The 26,595-nt window shown below is 37.4% G+C and overlaps 1 protein-coding gene across 1 annotated transcript; it reads right to left on the reverse strand.

The window, feature by feature from the left end:
* Window positions 1-2,985: 2,985 nt before the first annotated feature.
* LOC140162009 (forkhead box protein K2-like) lies at window positions 2,986-25,957 on the reverse strand. Its single transcript, XM_072185301.1, has 8 exons — window positions 25,566-25,957; window positions 13,476-13,727; window positions 12,045-12,351; window positions 10,764-10,957; window positions 9,935-10,097; window positions 7,787-7,978; window positions 7,664-7,727; window positions 2,986-6,511 (listed from the first exon to the last, which is right to left on the reverse strand). Exons 1-8 carry the CDS (start codon window positions 25,922-25,924, stop codon window positions 6,003-6,005), a joined length of 2,040 nt encoding a protein of 679 aa, XP_072041402.1. The 5' UTR covers window positions 25,925-25,957; the 3' UTR covers window positions 2,986-6,002.
* Window positions 25,958-26,595: the final 638 nt, after the last annotated feature.

Consider the following 26,595-nt stretch of genomic DNA (forward strand, 5'->3'; position numbering starts at 1 on the left):
ATTTTGTAACTTTACAAAGGGTCCATGTAGTAAATCCCTATTACTAATGAGAGGAATCGATTGTAAAACTTCTTAGCAAAATAGATTTTATAATGCGTCGTAAGTTACAATGAATTTTGAGACTTATGAAGCGTTTCAAATGCTAGTGAAATGGACCCCTGGCTCGGAATCAGCTGCTGGATTAGTACACAGTATCTACATTAACAATACTTGATGCTTCCTCAAGGAGCCGATAGCAATGCTTTGCTACACCGGCTGTGATGTATGTGAACAAATGTGCATGTATGTAAATATAAGTCAACATGCAAGATTCAACACTGAAAAACACATCATTACCTCAACGAAGCAAAAGGTTAATAATAATAAGAGTAACTTCTACTTTTACAACAGCCTTTGTTTCATGCTTTATTATGAAGTACAATTGAACAGATATGATGTTGGAAAGTTAAGGAAGATATTGTGCCAACTATGTCATCACCTTTTGTGTAGAATTGTCCCAACCTTCATGGCAGCGAATTTTAACTTTCTTTTTGCAAGCTTTACAAAAAATATACATAGCAGAGATACTCTGACAAATTAAAGAACTTGGTGTGCAAGCTTTAAAATTACCAAAACGTGGATCTTAAATAATGATATATAAAGCTTAAATAACAAACATAATCAAACTTACTGACATGGAAAAGGAATTGGATATGAAAGGAATCGGATATGACAGAAATAGCAGAGTGCACCGTAGTGAAGTGCTTCACAGAAATTTAGTTTAACAAAATATGCAAAAAGATGAGACTGCAGGGCTTTACTCTCTGGCTTGCAGTAGGAAGTCATACTTCATCAATATACTGAATATGTACGATTAGAGTCTGCTTTGATTCAAGACTGTAAAAGGGATTCTCTTTTAGAGCATGTACAAATTGTGGCAAAGGCACACCCTTCATATAAATACAGGGACCAAAACAATCAATGACCACAAAGCCTGCAATGTTTTTTTGAAGTTGTAAATATTCAATTGCCTATTCGTTTACAAATGAAAAAGATCAAGAGCAGTCTAAAAGCAGAAAAGAAAAAAAATCATCCCAGATTATTGCCTGTGTTCTGGAATGTATTATGTTCTTCCTACTTCAAGCCAAAGAGTGTTTGGATTCCAACATGTATCCACTTTCACTATGATTCATTCATATAGAATTAATGGACCTACATCTACAAGCGAATTTTAATCCGGTGCAAAATACAAAGAAATATCACTTTTTTTATAATACATTTTAATTCAGTTGGTTTGATTTCTTCATTTATTAAGTCCATTAATTGAATTTTATGCCAGTGAATATAACATCTACTGCAAAACCCCTGCAGTTTCAAGCCCAACCCAACTCGTGTACATCATATAATATATCAATCCTCATCGGATTAAAAATAATAAAATAAAAATGAAAGCCTACAATACTGTCCTTTATTTTGGCTGGCAAGTTTTAAACTGAGCAATGACAACCCAAAGCAAGTCAGCAACTAATGACAGTAGCCCCCATTCCCACTTCATAAAATAACCAAGGTTTCATCCAACATGCTGTTCCAGGACAACTGCAAACATCCAACATTTTATGACCTCAACTACAAAACATAAGAGTTTACTTAAGGGATCCAAAATGAGCGTTTATTGTGTTTCGACAGTATTTTTGTGGGACATGAGAGCACCTCAGACCTATCGAATTGCATTCTGAATACTGAGCATGTCTTTCTGATATCAAATAATTTTCATTTTTTTAAATCACAATATAATACAAATTTTATGACAAATTATAAAAATTTGATATTTTTCAAATTTTGATATATATAACAGTCCTCAAGTAAATTATATAAATCTAATGATATATTCTTAAAGTGTATGTAGCAGGGAGGAAAAGCCGACGGTCAATTGAAAATTTTGACCTTTCATATTGAAGATATGGATTTTTTTCCCAAAAAGACCTAATTTTTTTGGTGTTTTGGGAAAAAATTCCATATCTTCAATACGAAAGGTCAAAATTTTCAATTGATCGTCGGCTTTTCATCCCACCTACATACACTTTAAGTATAAATCATCAGATTAATAAAGTTTACTTCAAGTACTGTTAAATATCAAAATATCAATTTTAATGATTTGCCATAAAATGTGTATTAATTTATAATTTCAAAAATCAAAATTATTTGATATCAGAATGACATTCTTCATATTCAGAATGCAATTCGATATGTCTGATGTGCTCTAATGTCCCAAAATAAATACTGTCCAAACGTTCATACCCCAGCCCTTAATCAATCTCAATAAATGGCTTTCAAAATTTGTCACAAATTTTCCCAAATTATGAATCATCAGTGAGTTTGCTTCTAACATATGATAAACATGATTGATTTGAGTTGCTCCCAGAACAGCACAAGTCTGTAAAACTAGAAATTTTAGTACTTTTGTTCCTTTTAAAGTGCCTCTGGTAGAGTGCGAAATTAAAATTACAAGCAAGAAAACTTTAACAAAGATAAACTTAAGAAATCCTAAACAGCGCGACTTAAAACAATTATAAAAACACCAATTGAAAATCATTACAGCACAATCAATTAATTGCACAAAATTGCCATTTTACAGTGAATGAAACATTGGTTCACAATTCTACAAGATTATTTTGAAGTCTTGTAGTTTACAGTAACACTGATACAGTGCAATGGTAATATGGTCATGCATGGACATGTGTCCCCATTTGTGACACACAATGCCAATTTTCACTCCTCACAAACCCAAATAAATGGGATATTTCAGATTGGTGCAGTACATTAGTGTCATTATGTCTGATCAGTCACCAATATGTACGCATTAGCTGGTTAGCACATAGCGCTTCCCCATTCTCTGGATGGTACGTAAATCAAAAAAATAAACATCCAATATCTGTACAGAAAAAAAATACTACAAAATCAAAAGTAAGCAAATTTAATATTGTAACGTTTTCTGGATCAGAAATATTCCTTGTAATACTTGTTTTTTATTAAATGAATCATGTTGAAACTTTTACAGATAACCACTATAGTAACTCCCCCTTAGGCCCATATCGAACTAGTCAGTCACAATGCCCATAGCTACAGCATTTTGGGTTTTTTCCAATGGTGTAACAGCTACACTTGTTGTGACTGGTTAGCATAATATGGGTTTTACATGTTTCATTCAATCTCAACTAACAATCACACATACTATAGCATTACAAAATCAAATGGATAACTCAAGTGTTGCTTGTTCATACTTCTGCTGGCCATGCTAGTTGAACATTTGAAGTTGTTTTTCTTGTCTGACAGAACTTTCTTCAAATAAAGATACATAATTATGTGGTGAAAGGGAATACTTTGTCTGCCCCAAATCTAACACCCTGCTTACTCTAGACTTATATCTACTCTATCCATGTATGCTACTTCTGGTATTGAATTCGATAAAGACCAGGTCAACAGCTTTCCCTTAGTTTACGCAGGGTCTTAGTTTGTGCCAGTTCTATGTGACAGTCCTTGTAACTGATGAACCTGTGATACCTGAAATGATTCCCACAAAACTTCACACTTAAGATGCATCACAAAAACACATTTTTCATAATTTTTTTGTAAAATAAAATTTCTAGTAATCAATGCATTTCCTTCCAAATATACTGAAGATACTATACACTGCACATCTGTGAGAACCCACCCATTTGAAGGTTTACAATATACACATCTTCAGGTTTATGACATTTACAACAAATCAGAACAAAATTCATATATATTAGGGAACAGTACAGTATAAGAACAATCAACTTTCCTCATGACCATTGTACAAAACCTCCAGTAAAACACTTGTTTCAACAAGTCAATGTGGACAAAACTGACCATTAAAATGCATAACTCTTCCCAATGCTTTTGAACTCTTGGGAGTGGACACTTTGAAATGGACTTACTACATAGTAACAACACTATATATTTTATAAATATGGGTACTGTTTTTATAACATTTCCAAAATCAGCGTAACCAATAACTGGGTCATCACAATTACCAATTCTTTTGAACTTAGTTTACTAAGTGGACAATTTGTTTAAAGTTTTGCACCTTTTTCAATACTTAAAGTACATATTATATTTCATTTTTTCATACAAAATTTGTCTCAGTGAAATTTACTTTTTAAGTCACACTTATATTAAACTCACCCCTGTACAAGAAAATGATATTAGGTGAGAAATAAAGTTTGTCTCAGCTTGATGTGCAAATAGGTTTTAAAATTTGCATTTTACTGCCTTTCTTCTTTCTTTTTTTTTTTTTGAAATGTTTTTGAGGGTTTTTAATTGTCAAGAAAAAGTTTTAATATCTGAGAAATAAAACTGGGCCAAAAATAAATAAAAATAAAACATCTGTCCACATCGCCTTCTTCAACTATACAAATGCATACCACTCATGGATTTTTGGCCAAGGGAAGCTGAGACAAATTTTTTTCTGGACCTTATTTCAATTGCTTGTTTTCCAGGAAAGGAATAATTTAGGTTCTCACACAAATAATTTAGTATTTCACCACTTTCCAAAATTAAGAATCTCCATATCAAGATTCTATGAACACGAACCACTGATCACATTATGAGATGCTAAATGTACCAACATCTTTTTTATTTTACAAACATTTTGATCAAACAGGGGCAACGATTTTCAGAACTGCTTCCCACTTTTTCCCTGCGTAAGTCAGCATAATGCTGTTGGAACCAACAACGCCATGACCCCATGTCCTAATTTAAATTCAGTCTAGAATAGAATATGTACCAGTAGTCTACTTATGTGGCACTTTTCATTTCCCTCCTTTTAATATTCATCATAGAACATGATGAACTGGGGTGTCTTGATAATATATCTACATCTAACCATCCCTTACCCCCCCCTTTAGTACTCTACTTAGACTAATCCTTGTTACAAGTTAGCAGACCTCTTGAAAATTCAACCTGAAGTTCTGTTTTGTTTGACATCTTCTTTTCTGCAAATGGGATCAAGAAAGTGAATTGTCAAAATGGACCCAAGGTCCCATCATTTCACCAGAGGGCCAGTGCAAGCAAACATCAGCTCTCATGCAGTTAGCCTGCAGAGCATTTAGGGTAAACAAACCACATCCGAAGATGAGTTTTCCTGTGCTACACATACAGATACCCGATATATAAGCTACCCGTCACTCTCATTTCAAAACGACACCATAACTTTGAGAAGGTATCATTTATGCAGAAGCCCAAATCTGAAGTGGGGCAACATTTATCTAGACAAGAAAAATGATAAAATTTGGCAGAAAATCAACAGCTGATAAGGCAAACAGGTTTGATTACACTTTCCCAAGGAAATTTACAAGGTGATCACAAAACGGCAAAAATATACAAATTTAGTACCGTTTCAATCTCTTATTAATCAAGAAAATCACATCTACAATATCCTCATGTCAAGTTTTATATATAAATGGGTAACCAACTATATATTCACTTGCAAGCATGACATAACAAAAAAGATTCCACAATATCTGCCTTGTGTGCAAAACTGGATATATCACTTTAACAGCATCTTGCTGTCCTTCCTCTTTTAACCATGAATTACATGCACAAGGTTTTGTATCAAAACTGGGTGGACTATCTAACATCCTCTGCCTGTCAGTTGTGAGACTTTGTATGACAGTAATTGTACATACATAATGTTAGACATTCGAAAGATCCACTCACTCAAAAAAAAAATACAAATGATATGTTTACAGCCCCTTGTTGGATCATAAAGAATAGGACAACTACAAGGATTAGAAACTAGCCTAGTCTAAAAACTACACCTACACACTTGTTTTTATCAATTTCATTTGGCAGACCACTTCACTGACTGAAATGAAAAAATTAATAATAATGGTACGTTCATCTTATAATCAACATAAGACTGGAACAAACCACTCTATATATTTGGCCATTCTATTATTATGTTTTGTTACACTAGTAGTACTACTACCCGTGGGGTTTGTTCAGCCTTCAGAACTCTCTGTTTTGATTTTTTTACTGTGGTCGTCCCTAGCCTCATCCTCTTCTGTAATCCCGCTGAGCGGTCGTTTGACAGGACTGCTGCTTGATTGAGCAGCAGATGTGGCTAACATGACCAATGGAGAACTGGCAGCAGCAGCAGCCACCGTCGCTGTGGGAGTGGTTGCTATGTGATGATACAGACTGGCTGGGGGTTGGTATGTCCCTGAAACTGTGACTATGTGTTGACCAGGAGCTGGTTGCTGGGGCTTAATATCTTGTTGCTGAACATGTTGTTGCTGCTGTAGTTGTTGTTGCTGCTGTTGTTGCTGCTGTTGTTGCTGCAGTTGTTGCTGTTGTTGTTGCTGCTGTTGTTGCTGCTGCTGTAGTTGCTGCTGCTGCTGTTGGTGTTGCTGCTGCAGTTGTTGTTGTTGCTGCTGCAATAGTTGTTGTTGGGCCACTACCATCTTCGTCTGTGTCATTACTATTGGGGCTTGGATAACGGGCTTTGCTTCTGAGTTAAAACACAAAACAAAACATAGTTAGTAAAACACAATATGCTAGTAGAATCTTCACTGTTTCTTCTTTGATTTGCATATGTGACATGATCAAGACGGAATGAGCCGCATGTTGCTAATATTGTTTTTGAGATATTGGCAAAACAGTGTTCAAATTCTTTTGTTTTATATTGTTTTGACTCATTGATAAATTGCTCATAACTTGGTAACCAGATGTCGATTTTGATGGGGTTTGCATAGTTAGTAAAATGATGTAAAAACTTCTAATTGAAAATTGCCAACATGTGACTCATTCTCCTTATTCATGTCACATATAATGAACCACTCACATTACACAGACTGCTGCATCAAACTTCCTGAATCTAATTGTCTAGTGTTTACTTTAATTTGTCCTCGTAGCAATTTTGGAAGATATTTCAAAACTTCTTTTATTCACTTCTTGAATGACTAGATAGTGGGTGCTGAACTGGTCACTCTTACTATTCAAGTGGGTTTTGCAAGTTTTTTATTTTATTTTTTCAAATCTCCAAAAATATTTCTTCCAGACAATAATTGGAAACCATAAAACAAAATACTTTTCTTCCATATTCATAACCTCATTAATATACGCAGCAAGTGCGATCCAATCACTGATAATAACTTTTAAATACGCGGATGCAAATGCAGGTCATTGAAAAAGTATAATGACCGCGTCTCGTGACGTAGCTAAAAGTATGCTCTACAATGACCGTGTTACGTGACGTGTTACGCGTTCGAACAATTTACGCGGACGCTGGCCGCCGTATTTGGACATCGCATGATTGCGTGCTAGTGTGATTGGTCGCTAGCGGTATTTCCTTAATGGGCTGTTCGATTTTTTACAGGGAAAACGACAGATGAAGTTAAAATTGTGTTCTGTTCTCAAATTAAAAGAAGAAAATGTGACGTAAATTGAATTTTAAAAAGTGTAAAGTAACGGTTATGAATGAGGTTAATGACTTTGCATCAGTTATTTTTGGTATTAGAAATATCTAAACATTGTGCTTTGGACCTCGGAATATCCCTCGGTTCCAAAGCACAATGTTTAGATATTTCACAATACCCTCAAAACAACTGATGCGCAGTCATTAACCTCTAATTGGTGTGCACCAAACAACAATTTTACTCACCAACACCGTTGCCTTCAATTTTCAACACTGTTTTTGCTGCACCATTCTCTGTTGATGATACCTCCTGCTGAATGAAACCTGTCTGGGCACTAGCATAGCTATTACTGACTGCCTCATGCATCACAAAACCCTTGAAGATGTGATGACAGATGCAGGGATCTGTCCACTGCTTCTTTGCACACGTGTCTGGGGTAGTCGGTGTATGGCGAGGGGAAAGGAGGTGCTTATGGTGGGCATGGAGACGGTAACAGTAGCTGCCTGGGATGGCTGCTGATGAACGGGTGAGCCAGGACTAGAGATGCTTCGTTTTACTTGCTGCAAATAAACAGGATTAAAAAAATAATTATATAGTATTAATTTATATTATAATTAAGATGTTCACTCCCAGGCCCACAAAATCCACGGGACCGCGGGACCGGCGGTCCCAGAAAGAAATTAACAGCTGCAGAAAATTTTTAAGCCAATAAAAAAAAATGAAAAAAAATGAAAAAAATAAAAATAAAAAATCGCTTAAAAATTGTAAGTTTCAAACTCTCAAACTCAACTTCAAGATTTATTATTTATTGTTTTCCACCTAATATTATATGCCTCTTTGTCCATTTTCCCGTTCCCGTTCCCTATCTCCATGTTCAATTTCAGTCATTATTATCCATAAAATAAACTCAGTGCGTCGTGGCCGTCGTCAGCGACTCGGTGCTCATTAAAATTCTGCAAGGACAACGTTAGTCTTTTGTACAGTCTTTGTGAGCCTACTTACCACGTGCTCCAAGTACCGGATTGACACAATACGATGCATGCGGAAGAGACCAGTATTAAATGACAGACACCCAACACGCTATTTTTAGACATAATTATCTTGCTTAATTTAATTATTGTTTGGTATGAGTTTCAGTATGAAAATGGTATTCCCAGCATCAAGAAATATTTCTCATTTTGTTTCTGCCTTAGTATCAACTTTTAAGTCCTTTTTGAAAAAAAAAAAGGGTTTTATTGTCAAGTTATTTTACTGAACGAGGCAATGCTGACTCGTGAAGCGAAAAAACGTAAACACAGCCGGAAGGCATGCTGTCAGTGTCATATTATATTGTCACGGATCGAATGATTGATCACGTACCAAGGTGAGTGAATGATTTCATTTATTTATCTATCATTTTCTGGATATTACTGAACTTGATTCCATCAAATAACAACTTTCAAACTGGCCGTATTCAACAATATTCAATCAACGATGGGACCGGGCCTGTATGCATTGGTATGGCTGGCATGGCTGCCGAATTTTGCAGAAACTCATGAAGAAATCAGATGCAAATGATAAATAGTTTTGTTGTAGTATGATTTATTATTTTCATTGTAATGTGACAAGAAGATGGGTGATTAAGGTGTAGCATCTTCGTAATTTAAAGTCCTAAACATTTCCAAAAATGGTCCAAAACTAGGCCCAGATCGCACCAGAGAGCATCAAAATACCTTTGGCTTCCAGGGCCCTAAGGCGGGCCCTGGACCCCAGTCATGGGGACTTGGCGCTACTGGCTGCTCGTGATGTGCACAAGCATATATTTGACAGAAAATATTTGCCATTACAATTTAAGGTCCCAGAAAGAGTCAACATTTTTTGGGGCCCTGTTCACTCCACTTCCATATTATTTTATAGAGAACAAAGCATTACCTTGTTTTACTACCATGAGTGTTATACATAACATACCAAAGAGTATTTCCTTTTAAACATGTGAATTGTGAAATAATATAATTGAACATTTGCCATTTGCTGTCAACATTACCGGGAATATATACAATATCATTTAAAAACCAGTCATCTCAAACTAATTTTCATAAAGATCTGCACATGCTATAGTGATAACAGTTAGTGACCAAAATGTCTTTTTCTTTCAACCTTATTAAGCTGGGAGATGACTCAGTATCTTTAAATGGTATTCGTACCTTGAACTTGTACCATGGTCTTGACCGGTGCACCAAAATGAAGATCTTTGCTTTAAAAGTCACAGCTTACAAAGTATAACACAAGCCAGGCTAGAATTTCAATATTTGGCAAGAATTCGCAAATCGATTCCTGCAAATATTCTCTTGATTTGATATGCCTGAATCAAAATTGATTCTTATTTACACAGCACTAAATTTGCAAAAACAAACATGAATTCTGCATTCAAGCTAAATGCATGCACTTCTACCCCTAGAAACCACACATGATCAACTTCATCATGTGATATTGCCAAGTGAGTTGACCAGAGAGGATGGTAACATAATGACACCTACCTCTTGCATAGCCTGTGTGATTCTCTGATGGTCCAGTACCGCATGGTCTCCTCCTGAATCAGGAGCCCCTTGTGGCGCTGGCGAGCTTTCCCTAGACAAGCTATCGGGGGTGAAAATCCCACTTGAGAACTGGGTTGTGTGTGAAGGAGATGCTGGTGCTGACCTGTATGGGGCAAAAGAAAACAAAGTACTGTTACTACAGAACATCTTATATGAAAACAGGTGACCTTTCCCCTTTTGAGCCCTTTATGCACGCTCCAAATCTAAAGTTTGTTCGGCTTATATAAGGCAGAAATTATTCGGCTTTTGTTACTGCACGCATCAATAAAGTCCCAACTCACACTCGCGTAAATTCACATAAGCGTGCGCCCGTCACACATTACGCAACGCATAACTAGTGAAAGCATTGCGCCCAGCTGCGTGCATGCCATTCTATATCAATACACGGTGTTATGAGTCTTATTTTTCTGCCTTATATAAACCGAACAAACTTTAGAACATGATTTGATCAACTCAGACCAATATCGGAAACATTGTCCATATACTTGTTCAGTACCTATTGCTTACTGAACTTTCATGCTGATATTGATTTCCCTAAGTCCCTGGCAAACTTGGTCACAAAGTTATGAATGTTTTATTTATGTCCATTTACTTATGTTTTTTTCCTCCTTGTTTTTGCCTATATCTCAATTTCACTATGGCTGACTTTGGTCTGATTGGATCAGATCTTGTCACCTTTATTAAAACGATGACGGCAACTATTAGAATATGTGTTATATATAGATATTTTATACACCACCTTCACAAACACACATTTCTTTGTTTTTACCTTGATGAAACACCACCAAATGGTGTTCTGAAGCACGGTACGCCTCGTTGTCTTCTTCTTCTGTAAGCTTGTTCCATTAATTTGGCTTCTGAAGCTGGGTCTAACCTCCAGAAAGAACCTTTACCAGGCTCCTCTTGTGACCTTGGCACCTTTATGAAATAGCGATTCAACGACAAGTTGTGTCGAATTGAATTCTGCAAAAGAACATAGACAACAGATTTAGAGTTATGGCAAAGGTTTTAACTGACATCATACATTGTCTTCCTGACAGGGTTTCTTACTTCTTGATATGCATTTCCATTACATACTTTACCAAATTTTGTCACCCTCATAACAAAACTGCCTTGTTTCTCATTTGCAATTTTGATTTTCTGAGTAACAAACCCATAATTAATCAAATTTCCAGCCGCATTCTTCGTTAACTTGTGGAATACATGAGGGTGACGCAATGAAGGCATATCTCCCATTTCATTTCATTACCCAAACAAGAGATGGCACCATGAATAAAGATAATAACTTTATTTTATTTATTTCTAGCCTTTTGGTAAGAAAGAATAAAGGCCCATATTTTTATTTAAGTACTGAATAATCAGCCAATGAAATGATGAGTCTGACCATCATTATGCCCAAGTCTGATTTTAATTAATTTAATTTAAAATGCATTGTATTTCAGAGGTTAATTTGGTTTACATGTATAGAGCATCAAATGACAATTTCTTATGTATTTGCGCTGTTTTCTTTCTTGCATACAACTGGCTCTCATAATAAAAAAAAAGATATCACTCTTCCTGAAAATCTGTCTACAAGTATGAGTACACAATGTGCCTGGTTATTCAAAGAAATCATTATGTAAACATTCCAGTATGTGTGCAGTTGCTATCAAGTAAGAGGTTCCTATCAACCTTCAAAATGTACATCATTATCTGTAGTTACACCAAGGCTTTCTTGGATGGTATTTACATGTTTACAATGTGCATGTACATGTGGACTCCTCTTTCATACCTCTATCAGGTTACGTACATGTAGGGGAACACGACAAAAATGGTCAAATAAACATACACTATTTTTTGGATGAATTTGTAAAAACTAATTTATTATGAAGTATGGAAATTCAATACTTGGATACATGCTCATGTTGATTGGGAGTTGATGGCAAAAAAAATCTATTTGGCTAAAAAATACGAGTTCAATGCAATTATCATATCAGGTGATGATATTATAATTGGTTTAGATTTCTAAGTTAGAACACATCTAACCCCTTTTGAGTATTTCCAGACTTACCTGCCAGCCTTTATCAGCTGACCTATAATATGGATACGCCTTTGTAATATACGCATATATTCCACTCAGCGTTAGTTGCTTGTCCTGTGCTGACATAATAGCCTGCACAATGAGCTGTGCGTATGAGTACGGAGGCTTTGATTCCTCTTTGGGACTACCCGCATCGTTCCCTGACGACTGGCTTTCTTTTTCCTCAACACCAGATCCCGTCGCCGCTGCTGCTGCTAAGGCAGCTGCCTGCAGGTCGGGAGTTATTCGTCGCGGCCCGGTTCCGCCGCGGGGACTTGTTGGACATGAGTTGGCAGCACTACAAACAAACAAATGCAACACAAGTTAAGCATAATTACAGCTTTAATGTTTCACAAACAAATAGTTTTGGACTGGTTGAATGATACAACTAGACATCAGGCAAATGTCATCCTTATTCTTTGTAATTAATTTATATGTTCTACACCAGACCAAAGTGTGATATAAATTCGGATTAATTGAGTCCATATTTATTGGTTGAGCTGCGAGTTTCAAAATATTGGACATGACATTCTTGAGTACAACATTTTAAAACTCACAGCAAGACAAATAAATATTCAGTGAGAATATTGTGTATTTCGAACTGGCTTCTTCCATGTTCAAAGGTTCAAAATGATGTCAAGAGTGACTGCAAATCGGTAAGATTCATAACATGCGAGGTGAGAATCTGTAAATATTGACATAGTACAATATTTATGAATCACGTGTAATACATGCCATCAGGAAGGAACCATCTTTTCAATATATAGGGCAAAGTTAAAACAGGAAACACAATCATCATAATTTAAAACGTGTTTTAAATTATAATGTAAACTCTGCCAGGAAGAAAAATAAAATTGATCAAAGAAGATGTCCATTTGTACTGATTTCTGAAATTGACGAGCGATAACGTTTGATCCGCTCTCACTCTGCATATAACATACCGCATTTACTCTATTAAACATCCCAGGGGCGTGACATTTTTGAAATAGGGGACTTTTATTAGAGGTCTTCTTACAGCGATAGTTCCTGAAAAATTGTTACGTTAGCTTAAAAATCATGCCAATATGACATATCGCAGCAATTACCGATCATGTGTTGACCATGGTAAGCTTACTTGCACAAGATAGCATGGAAATTCCAGTAAATTGCATGGCTGAAATTTATCTATTTTTGCTGGAAAATTGATGAGGGGCATTTAATAGAAGGGGTGTTAAGTAAAATATGGTACTATGTTTAGTCTAAATGTGCAGTCAGTGATGTCACTGCGCATTGCACTTGACACAGCTTCAAACATGAGTGTTCGCTCAAAGCGCTGGTGTACACATGCACACTTTTTTTATTAGGTGTACATACATAAAGCGAAATCCACATGACGTCACTGACTGCACTTAGAGGAAGATTGTTGTTCATTTTCAAACTCACCTTAATGTACCAGTAGGTGAAGGATATGGACTTCCAAACTGTGCATCTGGAGGAGGGATATCTATTTTCAAGGGAGGAATCATTTTCCTTTTGACAGGACTTGTTTTGACAGGACTAGGTGCTGCTGGTATTACAGCTATTGGGGGTGGGGGAATAGGCGCTACAGGTGGGGGTGACTGATGCCGTGGCTGTTCTTCTGCTAGTGACTGGAACATGATCTTGATGTTGGTACTTGGAAACCTCAGCAAACATCTGTGGAAATACAAATTTAAACACAATTCGCATCAAATTTTATCTGATCTGATTATTACACGAATACACCTGTAGAAATGGTACATTTTTGTTGTACATTTGTGACCATCCACCACAACTGAGCCTGGATGTCGCCAGTGCCACTATTGAGATATGCTCCATTGAACTTAACAATAATCAATAGGAAACAAAGGATTTCTTGACTGTTTTATTGATTTTTCACTACTTAAATGTTAAGTACTATAGACATGATATACATCACTTTAAAGCTAATTTCAAGCAGAATATTTTGGTTGAATATCTCAAAAATGATGATTGGCGACTTCAGGGCTCAATTGTGTTGGATAGTCACATTTACAGTCAACAGCTGATGCTATCAGTAGCAACGCAACAAAAAATCATGGATAAACAGAATCTGTTCGCATTCTCAGCTCCCCTTTCCACCATCGCTGTCACCCAAAGACCCCATATTTTTCCCTTTATATCTGTCACCCAAAGACCTAGACCCTTACATTTCCAACTGATATGTAAAAATGAACAGCATTCAGTACACATGAAATTAATAAACACACCCCACTCCCTACACAAAAACAAGCACCCAAAACACAAACAATGTATGTAAAATGTTGGTGTTTCATTTAGCAAGTCAGGAAGGGTTGTAAAAAAAGTTGCTCAGATAAATTGTAATTACATTACAGAAGACAGTGCAACCTGATAGTGATCAAGCTCAAAATCAATACTAACATCTCATCTGACTCTGGTTCTTGTGTATGACTAGTACTGCAACATTTGGCATCTTGCCTATCCATTTGGCACAGAGTCGTCCAGGGACTCAAGGAAAATATCAAAATCATACTGATTTGCGTAAGCAAACATTAACTTTGCAGTTGAAGTCGTCAGCATGTTTTAATTTACAACAAGATTTCTCAAAGATTCACTTTCCCTCACTGAAGAAATAATACACGTAGGGAGCCTGCATAATTTGAGTGGCTCATTTACATACAATAATCAATGGCTCCTCAACTGTCTTGAGGGCAACATCCTCTTGATCTAGTAAAAACAGTTCTGAACATTCAAAAATATATTATATTACATCCCTGGTATTCAGAGTTCTTTCAAATGTCTATATCCCTATAACATTTCGCGGTCACTTTTCTTTAAAATTGCAATAATCAGCGCTTAACAATCATGTAACAAATATTTTGCAATAATTCATGATTGCACATCAGTTGACAACAAATGTGTCAGTTGGCAAGGTTTCAATTCCTTTCACTGCAGATATATATGTAGCTTCAATACACATAGCTATTGCATCCAACAAGTCTGCCAAGCAGTCGGCAATGAGCTGTTCTTTCTGCATGCCCTAATAAGCAAAGGGAAGATTGAGCAGGAAAGAGCTGATGTCATTACACTATGATCTTGCACCGCCTACAATTGTAAAGCCCTATCCCTGAAGGAGAGCATGTTTTAGGTGAGTTACAATATGGGCGAGTTAGGTAAAGGCGAGTTAAAAAGGCGAGTTACCCCCCACAGAGTCAGGCTATTTTTAGATATTCCCATGGGTAACACTATGAAGTCCCAGTGGCGAGTTACAGTAACACTATGAAGTCCCAGTGGCGAAGTTACAGCAACACTATGAAGTCCCAGTGGCGAGTTACAGTAACACTATGAGTGGCGAGTCCACTGTGAAGTGGCGAGTTACAGCAAGACTATGAAGTCCAAGTGGCGAGTTACAGTAACACTATGAAGTCCCGGTGGCGAGTTACAGTAACACTATGAAGTCCCGGTGGCGAGTTACAGTAACACTATGAAGTCCCGGTGGCGAGTTACAGTAACACTATGAAGTCCTGGTGGCGAGTTACAGTAACACTATGATGAAGTCCCATTAGTGAGTTAATGGAATATTCATCGAGACTTTTATGTTTTGAATTGATAATTTGGTACGGCTAATGTTTGTGGATACATTGCCACCAAGAAAGTTAAAAAGTTGTATTTTAAATGCTTGGGAAAAGAAGATGAAACCAGCAAAGTTTTCTTGCACATGCATGCATGCAGACACATAGCTTATCTGGTTGTATAACAACCTTGACCATGCACAGCAGGAGCCCAGTGTGATATTTTCTGAAAATAACCATGTGTTTCTCAAACCACATGCCATCAGTGGCTGCAATGTATTCTGGGGTTACATTTAAACAACCTCTGAAGTATAATTATGGAACTGACATGAGTCAAAGAATACAAGTATCAATTTTTTTTGAATTTTGACCAAAACTGCATTTTTGGTTCAAAATCTTGGACTTTCCGGAAATTCTTAACTCGCCACATGGACTTTCCGAAATTCACAACTCGCCGTGTGGACTTTCCGAAATTCACAACTCGCCATGTGGACCTTCTGAAATTCACAACTCGCCAGCGTGAGACTTTCCGGAAATTCACAACTCGCCGCATGGACTTTCCGGAAATTCACAACTCGCCGCATGGACTTTCCGGAAATTCACAACTCGCCACATGGACTTTCCGGAAAACACTGCAGGGGGTAACTCGCCATTTTAACTCGCCTTTTTCTAACTCGCCTATTTTTTAACTCGCCAATAACCTGTTCTCTCCCTGAAGTGTTTAACAACTTCCATTATTCTTATCATTCCAACTTTCATTCCATTAACCACCCAGGGCGCTTACAGGTTACTCTTTTTTACCGAGCGCTTATTTTCACCCACTCTTCATAGCTATTCAACTTGTACACCATCTTGGCTTTTAGTTAGGGTGCCACCAAGTGATAAGGATTAGTCCTTTTTTTGTTGATGTAAATATGACCACCACACGGCTAAAATCAGCATGAAAACACACCACATGAAATATAATAAAATCCTCTCAAGTCTCATGAATGAAATTGTCACAAGAGAATAGCATTATTATGTATTTTTAGTGGAGAGATTGGCAATTTTTCATGCTGAATGAGCATAAATTTACTCTGAAGAGAAAATTTTTCACCATGAAGTGGCAGTGACGTCAGTGCGCATTTCATTATATGTAGCTAGCGTTTGCTCAAAGCGTTGGCATGTCACATGCACACACACATGCTTTTAGACGCCACATAGATCCATGTGTGAAACAGCTGCCTCAATGCAGCATCCAACATGCGAACTTAAACCAGCTTCAATACATATATCCACCTTTCCCAAATTCTTCAAGTCGCATACCAGTGAACATTGAGTCCCTAGTTTAAGTCAAATCTTACAACTGGTGCTTTTTACAAAATGCCAAACCAGCACTGATACGGCAGAGTGGTACACATGGAACAATTCCATCAAAGCTTTGTCAACATTGAAACAAGGAAGTGAAATGAAGAACATTACTTTAATTTAGTCAATACTTCAGGGGCTGGTGTCCTGTAGTGGAACCTTCACAGTGAGTCGGGTGCGGGTGCGTGTGTGGGGTGGGGTGGGTTTGTAAAGACCTCCAGGATGCACAACCGAAAATAGCAGAGTAACCGAGGACACCCAGTAACCGAGGACATCCACGGTTCCCTCTACCTACCAGGATAACAACATATTGGATATTTTAAGACCAATCAGGTGGGTCCACGGTTTGGAGCCTAGCTTCAGGTGTGCAAGGTCCTCGCATAGATAGAAAAAAAAGTGTGTGTGTGGGAAGAGTGTGCTGGGTGTTGTTGTTGTTGCTTCTGTTTTTATGTATTTGCAGAGATGGATATTTTCCCCTTCATATCTAAATAGATCTCTCAAAACAAACACAATTCAATTATAGAATCAATGAGCTGATATTTAGTACTAAAGCGCAGCCACAATCTTCCCCAGGGTATTTGTTATTGCACATGTACGATACGGTAGCTGAATTATGTCCATATTTATAGAAGTCATAAACAAATAAAATTTCATCAATTCTTTTTAATAATTAGGATTTTTTATAGCTTAAAAATTATGTCAGCCTGTGCTGAATTTTGTCCTGCATATAAAACTTGTGCAATCTTGAAGCTATCAATAGCCCATATTGCAGTTACACAATATAACCTTAATTAATGATGAGCTGATAATGAAAACATTGTATTGTAAAAGGCCAAAGGTTGATTTCTGGATACAGCAAAACAAGATAAATCAAGCTGATAGTAACGATCAATGACCGCTCTATCACTTTACTTTGCCACCGAGAATAAAAAACACTAGCCTAGTTACTTGTTATCACTTGTTGACCAAAATAATTCTCTCACAGATATATCTTTAGCAATGAAACTGGAGAAATGAACACAAACAAAAACAACTTTTCACACTGCTGCATAATGCACAGCAGAGGGATTATGTTAAGGTATCGCAGCCTATTTCGCAGGTGAATTTAAATGTGGTTAACGTACCATGTTGTTTGTAATAAACGCCCCGGGGGCGTTGCATTTTTCCAAAAGGGGGGCGTTTATTGGAAGTGAATTGTCAGTGAAAAAAGCTTAAAAATCGTGTTCAATTTCCCGATGGTGCTCCTATTAAAAGGAGGGATTTACGACTATACATGGCGGTGCCCACAGAAAATGATATTTTCGTGGGGAATACAACAAAATTACACCTGCAAGTCAGTGCATGGAATTAGTGAAATTCTACCATAATTAGGCAATGAAATGGATGGGAGTTGAGCCATAAAAGGTTTTGTCCATTCAATTTAGCGATCGTGACTGACATGACTGATGCAAGTTTTAAGCTTACCTACACGATATGTCATGGAAATGTTCGCATCTTTGTCAATTTTTCACAGAAAAATTGGAGGGGGCGTTTATTAGAGGGGGAGCGTTTATTACAAACAATACGGTATGTACATATGGACTTTTACAATATTCAAGTCTGATCCATACTACCATATTAATTAGTGATACATTAAGAATCCAATTTTCCCTCCTGGAGTCTTTTGGTCATATCAGAATAGCTAAGAACCAGACTTATTTTCACATTCAGGCCTTATTTATGTTTAACTCCCTTTGTATACAAGGCATTAGCCAGAGGGGTGTCCAGGTGTCATTTGGACACCCTGTTTTCAATTTGGACACCCTAAAATTCTGATTTTTATAATGGAGTGAATGGGAATTGCACACCCTGATTTTGTAGAATAAGGTATTAACCATTTTGGACACCCTAAAGACACCTCTCTGGCTAATGCCTCAACTTACTACATGTATAATGTAAGGGTCCTACAATCAGACCGGATCATGGAAAAAGGGAATATGGGACATGAGTCCATATAAATGAGGAATTCACACTAAAAATGCATTGTACAATTTTATCAAACACCTTCTGAGATATGAAAAATATGCATAATTCATTTCAATAAATTTGCATATTGGTTTTGTTTCTGTTACATTTATTTTTCATGAAGCATAACCACAAACACTCACAAGCTTAGTCATGGCTCTTCATCAATTTATTTACCACACACATGTACATGGAGAGTGAACATTTATGTTAATCAATGAAATGCCAAATCCCCAAACAGGTGGCTAGATGCAACTATGCCCACAAACTATCACCATGCATCCATCTGCAGTGTCATCAAACATGCAACAGTGAATGAACGTACGATGACTGATCAACCAATGAATCAAACTGACTCATTCGGACCTGTACACACGTACATGCATGCCATGAACAGTTCAAATCTTAATTAGAGTGACAACACTTATAAATGTTAAGTATATCAGTATCAAGCTTCAAAATAACCAGGCACCCAGGAGCCATTTACCCAATGGTCATAACATTTATGCTCCTGGTCCACACCAAAATCATATGAACTAGACTAGGCCCTCCTTTTTTTAAATAGAGCCTGGTAGTTAAAGCAGGTTTGTATTTAATGTGTACAATTGAAATTTAAATGACTCTTAGCTCTTTAAAAATGGCTCCTGGTTCACTAGATAATCTCAAGACCAGGAGCTGATTTTTCCAAATGTGTGGCTCCTCGTCCAGATCGGCTTATTTTGAGGCTTGATCAGTATGTGTTACAAGTGCACTGTGTACTATTTCATACTTTTTATTTATTTATTTATTTATTATTTATTTATTCATATTTTACATGGTTGCAAGAAGCGGACAGTATTTGAAACTGTACCATAAGTTTGAAAAAAAAATCATCATCCTAAGCTAATTTGCCTATTGCACGGTAGTATATTTGTCCAGCAAAATATTTTAGTGATTGACATTCTTGAGCACTTGAATGGGGTGACCAGATCCTGGAGAGAAAGTGACCCATTTCCCCCATTACATGATGCAAGGAGAGCCTCGAACTGGCATGACATGAAAAGAAGAATTACGTAACTTTACGCAACGTTATATGACTGGTTCAATTCCCATTCATGCCTACTGTTTTGATTCACTTGAAATATAAATCATCAGTAAATTTAGATGTATAGATGATGGGTAAAATGACTAAATCTGACTAAATTCAATAAAATTCCTTGAATCTGAAGACTCCATTTTAAACCCATAGATATCCCATGAGGAATGACTGGAAATAAATTGAAGATGACAATCCATGGCCCAAGAGAGGAAAGATCTAATTGGTACCTGAATTTAAATCTGCAGTGGGGTACAGGCATTACAAAACTGATAAAATTGTCTCAGATCTCTGCTGGGTAACTAAATCATTTTACACATTGGTAATGGGGAATTATAACTAGAGCGGTTACCGCACCATAGCTGAACCACACGGCTTCGTCATTACGCCTTGGGTTTACCACTGTCACCTGGGGGTCATACCTTCTTTGGATTTCAAGATATAGACCCAAAATAGGAATATTTACCACAGTCTTATGAGGAGTGACACCCCCCGTGGGCGATTGTTTCCCTCTCGAGTTACATCGCGATTAGAGCAACTTCAAATGTGACCTGACCTTTGTCCTTGTATGACCTTTGCCATTTCATACTTTCCAACCAGGAATTATTTTCCCAGAGTAACAGCCCAATCGGAGCAACTTTGAATTTGACCTGACCTTTGACCTCGGATGACCTTTGTTGTTTCATACTCCCCAACCAGGAATCATTTTCCCAGAGTTACAGCCCAATCGGAGCAACTTTGAATTTGACCTGACCTTTGATGACCTTTTTGGTTTCATACTCCCAAGTGTCAGGGATCATTTTCCCTGAGTTACAGCCCAATCGAAGCAACTTCAAATTTGACCTGACACCCACCCCCCCCCCACCCATGCTGCCCTCCCGCACTTTCTGCCATCGCCAAGGGAAATTGCACTCCTAACTCAGCTCTCGGTGCCTGTTACCCCCGGGGAGCCACTCATATGAAAGTTGTAAGCATCCGGAAAGAAAACACAGATTTAGGGTGGTTTTGAAAAGCAAAACGAGGATCCGCGCGGATCCGCGATTAGGGTCTCAAAACACTCATTTTGGTAAAAGAAGGGGTGTTTTTTTAAGGATGATCCTCACTTAGGGTAATTTTTTTTTAAATTACCCAATTAACGGACATTAGTGGTGACATTTATCCAATTATTCGGCACAAAAGTGTTGTTTCTGAGCAATTTTACCAACCAGATAAATCTGAGCCGATTTCAACAGTGCCAATTTTAAGCTTACTGATATTACTGTACCGACAAACCTTGTTTAGGGGCAAATTTCTAACCAATTCCTCGCTTAGGGTGTTTTTATAATGTCTATTGTTTTAGGGGTAAATTTCAAAAAAATTCCTTGCTTAGGGTGTTTGCGCCCCATACCCCTAACAGATGTCCATAAAATGCATTTCTAAGATTTGACCTCTGCATGGCCTTTGACACTACCATGCAAAATGTTCCCCTGGTCATGAGGTTTGTTGTCACTGATCACTTTAAAGTTTGTCACCGAGTTTGAGCCCCGTACCCTTTACAGCTGACCTTTGACCTCGAATGACCTGTGGTTTCATACTCCTGAAGTGTCTGGGATCGCCCCCCAATTGCAGCTCAATCAGAGCAACTTTAAATTATGTGACCTGACCTTTGACCTACCCAGTGCCCATAACCTGTTCACATTATAATCTGAAGATATAAAAATGCATTGGTTTTGTACACAAGTCTATATCTTTTAGATTTTGAAGTGAACACAAGTTACGAATCAGTCCCATTTGGATACAAATTTTTTGGTCACTTTCTCTCCAGGATCTGGTCACCCCATTCAAGTTTTTAAAATCAACCACAAATGATTGCAGTACTTCGCGAAGTTCGCTCTAGGTCAGGGACTCTCCAAATCTGTGACATTTTTTTAATGCAAAAAAAGTCCAATTTATGCATTTGGAGACACGCCGCAAATAACGCAAATTGCGTATTTTTTAGCAGCCCTACAGTAGATTCTATGACTTGCCTCAAATGGGGACTAACAGTAAACTATATGGCTTGTCTTGAGGACTAAACATTAATTCCTGTCAAATTAAGTATTGTAAATGAGAACGGGAGTGTATTTTTGTGCTCAGAGCATACATAATTATGGTAATACTTTGCGTACATGTACCCTTTCAACATACCGGTGAAATTTACTCATGGCGATGGCAGCCATTGTTTACAATTGGGGAGTTGGTAATCGGTGATCGAATCGGCAGATCAAAGAGGGAATTGATTGGCAGATCAAAGAGGCAATTGATCGGACAATCGGCCGATTCAGATAAGGACCTGATCGGTCAGACACTAATTCGTATCATAAGTGTAAACAGGTACAGTCGTAATTAATCGTAATTCAAAAGTTGTAATTCAAATGATGACTTGTCACTTGTATCATCATTCATTTCAAGTGAATTTGAATAAGTCGTCATTAATTACGACTTTTCGCTAATGTAAACGAACACATTGTTGAATTTGTATTTACCTGCCGTAACCACTGGTAACAAACAAATTCAATATTCGTGAATGAGAATTTGGAATCGTATTCAGCCGATGTAGTGTAAACACCCACTAAACGAATTAATCTGCTGTCGTAATTCAAAATACAGCTAAAGTTGATTACGACTTTTGCCCAATGTAAACGGGTACATAAATTAATTGGTCGACCAAAAAGGTGCACCTTTTCATTCATGACATGCAAACTAAATATCTTTGATGCCTGAAATTTCACAGGGTTAAGGGGGTACTACACCCCTGGCCAATTTTGTGCCTATTTTTGCATTTCTCTCAAAAATTATTGCGCATTGGTGACAAGTAAGATATGTATATTATCATGATTATAGGGGCAAGGAGTACAACTACTGCACTGAAAATTCAGTAACTCAAGGTTTAGTAGTTATTGATTTATTGATCAAATATTGGTTTTCCCTCATTTTTTACTGTAACTCCACAACTGTTGTCTGTGCTGAAATAAAATGTTCAGTGCTGTAGTTGTAGTCCTTGCCCCTAAAATATACATATCTTGTTTGTCACCAATGCGCTATAATTTTTGAGAAATATGCAAAATAGGCAAAAAATTGGCCAGGGGTGTAATACCCCTTAATGAGAAAAATAGTATCTTTCTTTTGATACCAAAATTTATACCACTTCCGGTAAAATCTGGGGTTCTGGGGATGAGGCTATTAGCGATCTGGCTACATAAAATATGTCCCTTTAAGAAGGCAGTTGTCCAATGGACAACCATAGAAAACGTCCTCAGTGTAATTTCATAAGCTTACCAGTTTACCACAGCCAAAAAAAAATTTCATTTTGTAGTTTCTATTTTTTCTCATAATCCTGTAAATCCCACTTTCGAGCAGCGATCGTCAAATGCCTGCAGCTCTAGGGTTAAGGCCCGGCAAGAAACGAGATCTCACTTTTCACGCCGCGAATCTCGCTATTAACCAATTATCTCGCTTTTTAAGAAAGTTCCAAAGCAGTATACTTACTATAAAAATGTTGCTTTATGCCATAAAAATTCACCGAATTCCACGAAATGAACTTCTCCATCGGAAAAGTGTGCAGAATTCAACAGCATTGCAACCACATTGCAAGTGCAAAAGCCAATGCTTTACTTACTAAAAAATGACCTGGGGTAGGGTATTCCCAGTGTTGAATACTGATGACGAAATACACGTCAACAACTTACAGGTCATCAATCTATTTCGTAATCATCGTTTGTACACAGTTCTAATGTAGAAATATTATCGAAACCAATCTGAACTGTGGTACTCTCATTGAGGCTTTTGCATGTTCGTACGTTGGGGGCATAGTTCTCACAGCAACCTTTGCCTCTACTCGCTTGTGAACTGTGACTTTATATCGAGGCATTTATTACCATGTTTTCCATGCAATGCGAGTGAGCTATGTATGCAGCGGTGAATGCCATGACTTTTGCCGTGGGTAAATGATTATTGCCCAGGATTATTGACATTTGACAACATGCATGGTGAAGCAGGTATCAATATTGAAATTTTCGGGACAACCTAAAATATTTTCAGACAACCAAAAAAATTTACTTGGTTGTCCGATGGACAACCAGAAAAAAATCTTAATTCGAACGCTGATACATGGGTAGTTATTGGTTTACACCGGTAACAGATGCAATAACGAAATGGTATACTATAAAATAATGAAATGTCACCTACATAGACTACATAGTCATGAAAAATTATGTAACGGGAAACTGGGAATTGACTTGAGGGAAGGAACGAGAACCAAAATGTTTGTTGCAGTATCACTAAATGGCAAAAAAAAATTGTTTGATTGGCGCAACATGACCGACACTAAAAGTTGGCCCAACCCTAGATTTTTTTCTTTCTTTTTTTGCAAAAAAATTTAATTTAATTTAAAATAAAAAAATTAAATAAAAAAAAAAAGTTCCAAGGCTCCCCCAACCCCAATGTAATTTACAGTTTAAAAAGCGTGTGTAAAATTTTTTTTTACACAAATCAAACAATTTTTTTTGGCCGAAGTGTGTATTGTTTATTTCAAATTTCTGGGCATAAATGCAAATAAACTGTTAAATGCATAGAGCTTAATCATTGCTAACAATTGCCCTAATTTTTAATACAACACATCCTTCTGTTGAAGAGCGCCAGCAGGAAAGGTATTAACAAAATTGAAAATATGCCACTCCCCCTGTCACTGATATTTTAAGTACAAAAATAAAATCAATAAGACACTGTAAATACAAAAAGAAGCGACACATGTTGGAGGCAAACAAAAGTTTTACCGTTTGTATTTTTTCAATTTTTGAAAACACACACCACCCCGGGCACACCACCTCTCCCCCTCCCATGTCTCCTGTTGCATATATCAGCCATTGCTCAATCTCTGAACCGCGCACATGGCTGAAATCAGCTGGCAAGTGACGTCAGTAGTTGTGCTAAACATGACCACCACCACACGACAGCTCACGGATCACGTACACAGACCTTGTAAACACAAAAATTCAAGTGGGTTTTCATAACCTTTAGAGAGTCCAAAATCACCATAAATTCGTGTCATATTTTACACCACCAACTCATGTAAAACATTTGATAGATTTAAAAGGGAACTAGTGTGCATTTAATGGTTAAAAATGGAAGAGATTCAAGCTTTACGATTGTTTACATTTCGAATTGAAAACAACATGACTTGCTTTGAAATGCGTCCCGTCATGCCCGTGTATCAACTCATGGTGAAGAAGTAAACATAAACATTCATATGCCATCAGGAAATGAAGATTTTACAATAATAGTACGATCTGCGTCTCAAAATTTATGTTCGTTCAACGTAAAATTATTAGATTTTCATAGAAATGTCTTGTTTTTCCGTTAATAACCTGACGATCTACGCATGCGGAGGAGCCAGTTTTCGTTCACGCAGTGTACATGTGTGCATGTGCAATGAATGTTGACCTTCGCGAAGTTTTTTCTCGTGAAAATGTACATTCTATTTGATGAAGTTATACTTACGTTTTAGGCAACTGAAGAGGAGATGCACCTCGCCTTTGAAACACACCATCTACAAACACTCCATTTTTTCCCATGCATTCCAAAAAGAAGCCAGAATTATCGTAAACAATCTCAAAGTGCTTTCGGGAAATGAAGCTCGAGTGCCCCATGTTTACATCCACCTCTCCTTGCTTCGAATTTCGACCGATGGTAATTCGTTTTTGTCGCACCAAATACTCGAAATCTCTACCTTCCAGCCTTGCAATAACTTGCCCATTATTTGGCTCATCTGACCAGGGAATTCTGCTAGGGCTGGCAGGCGCTGATTTTAGCGCTAGAAGCGCCCAGGCGTCGTTATCCGAGGCTTGACGAAATGCCATTCCACTACCTTTTCTCACAGCACTGGCAAAATGGCCGACGCAAAGGAAAACATCGTGTTACCTCACCCCACCGAGTACCTACGAATTTCCCACAATGCACCATAATTGAATGGGTAGTTTGCGTGCAGTGCTTTTTGCAATAGTGACACTCCAGACTAGGGTGAATCCGTTTCGATCAAAATAGTTTGTTTACAAACAAACTTCGTGGACGAGCGGCGGAGGCAGACCTGCGGTCGATGATCAGTCTGTAAACCATGGCACGGTTGACGATTGTTTATGCACAGAGATGCATATCGTTCTCGTCCCCTTCCTGCTCGATTTCTGGGATTTGTGTTTTGTTTCAGATTTGTCAAAAATGTTTAGACTTTGGAATGCTTAGGAAAACTTCATAAGCCTACAAAAAAAAACCCTAAATATCATAGGCCTATAAAAAATAAAAATAAAAAAAACGTGCCTGCATGCTCCTTTTATTTCCTCGAGAACTACAATGTTAATTTTACATTGAATGGGGGAAATCTCGCCCCCTCCCTCATCAATTCATACAAATCCTACGGACGATAACCAAAACATTAATTTTATACGGCACTTGACTCAGGCTCATTTTTGAAATAAAATACTCAAGCCGTAGGCCTTTAGGCTAATGAAATGAAATGATTAGTTTCCCGTCACAT

The sequence above is a fragment of the Amphiura filiformis genome, chromosome 1, assembly GCF_039555335.1.
Source record: "Amphiura filiformis chromosome 1, Afil_fr2py, whole genome shotgun sequence".
Taxonomy (NCBI): domain Eukaryota; kingdom Metazoa; phylum Echinodermata; class Ophiuroidea; order Amphilepidida; family Amphiuridae; genus Amphiura; species Amphiura filiformis.

Excerpts from the sequence above, each read along its gene's own strand:
- LOC140162009 (XM_072185301.1), bottom strand. The coding sequence starts at position 25,924 with ATGGCATTTCGTCAAGCCTCGGATAACGACGCCTGGGCGCTTCTAGCG. Across the intron at positions 10,098-10,763 it reads TTTGGTGGTGTTTCATCAAG|GTCAGCACCAGCATCTCCTT; the intron begins GTAAAAACAAAG and ends TGCCCCATACAG. Across the intron at positions 7,728-7,786 it reads TCACATCTTCAAGGGTTTTG|GAGGTATCATCAACAGAGAA; the intron begins TGATGCATGAGG and ends TTCATTCAGCAG.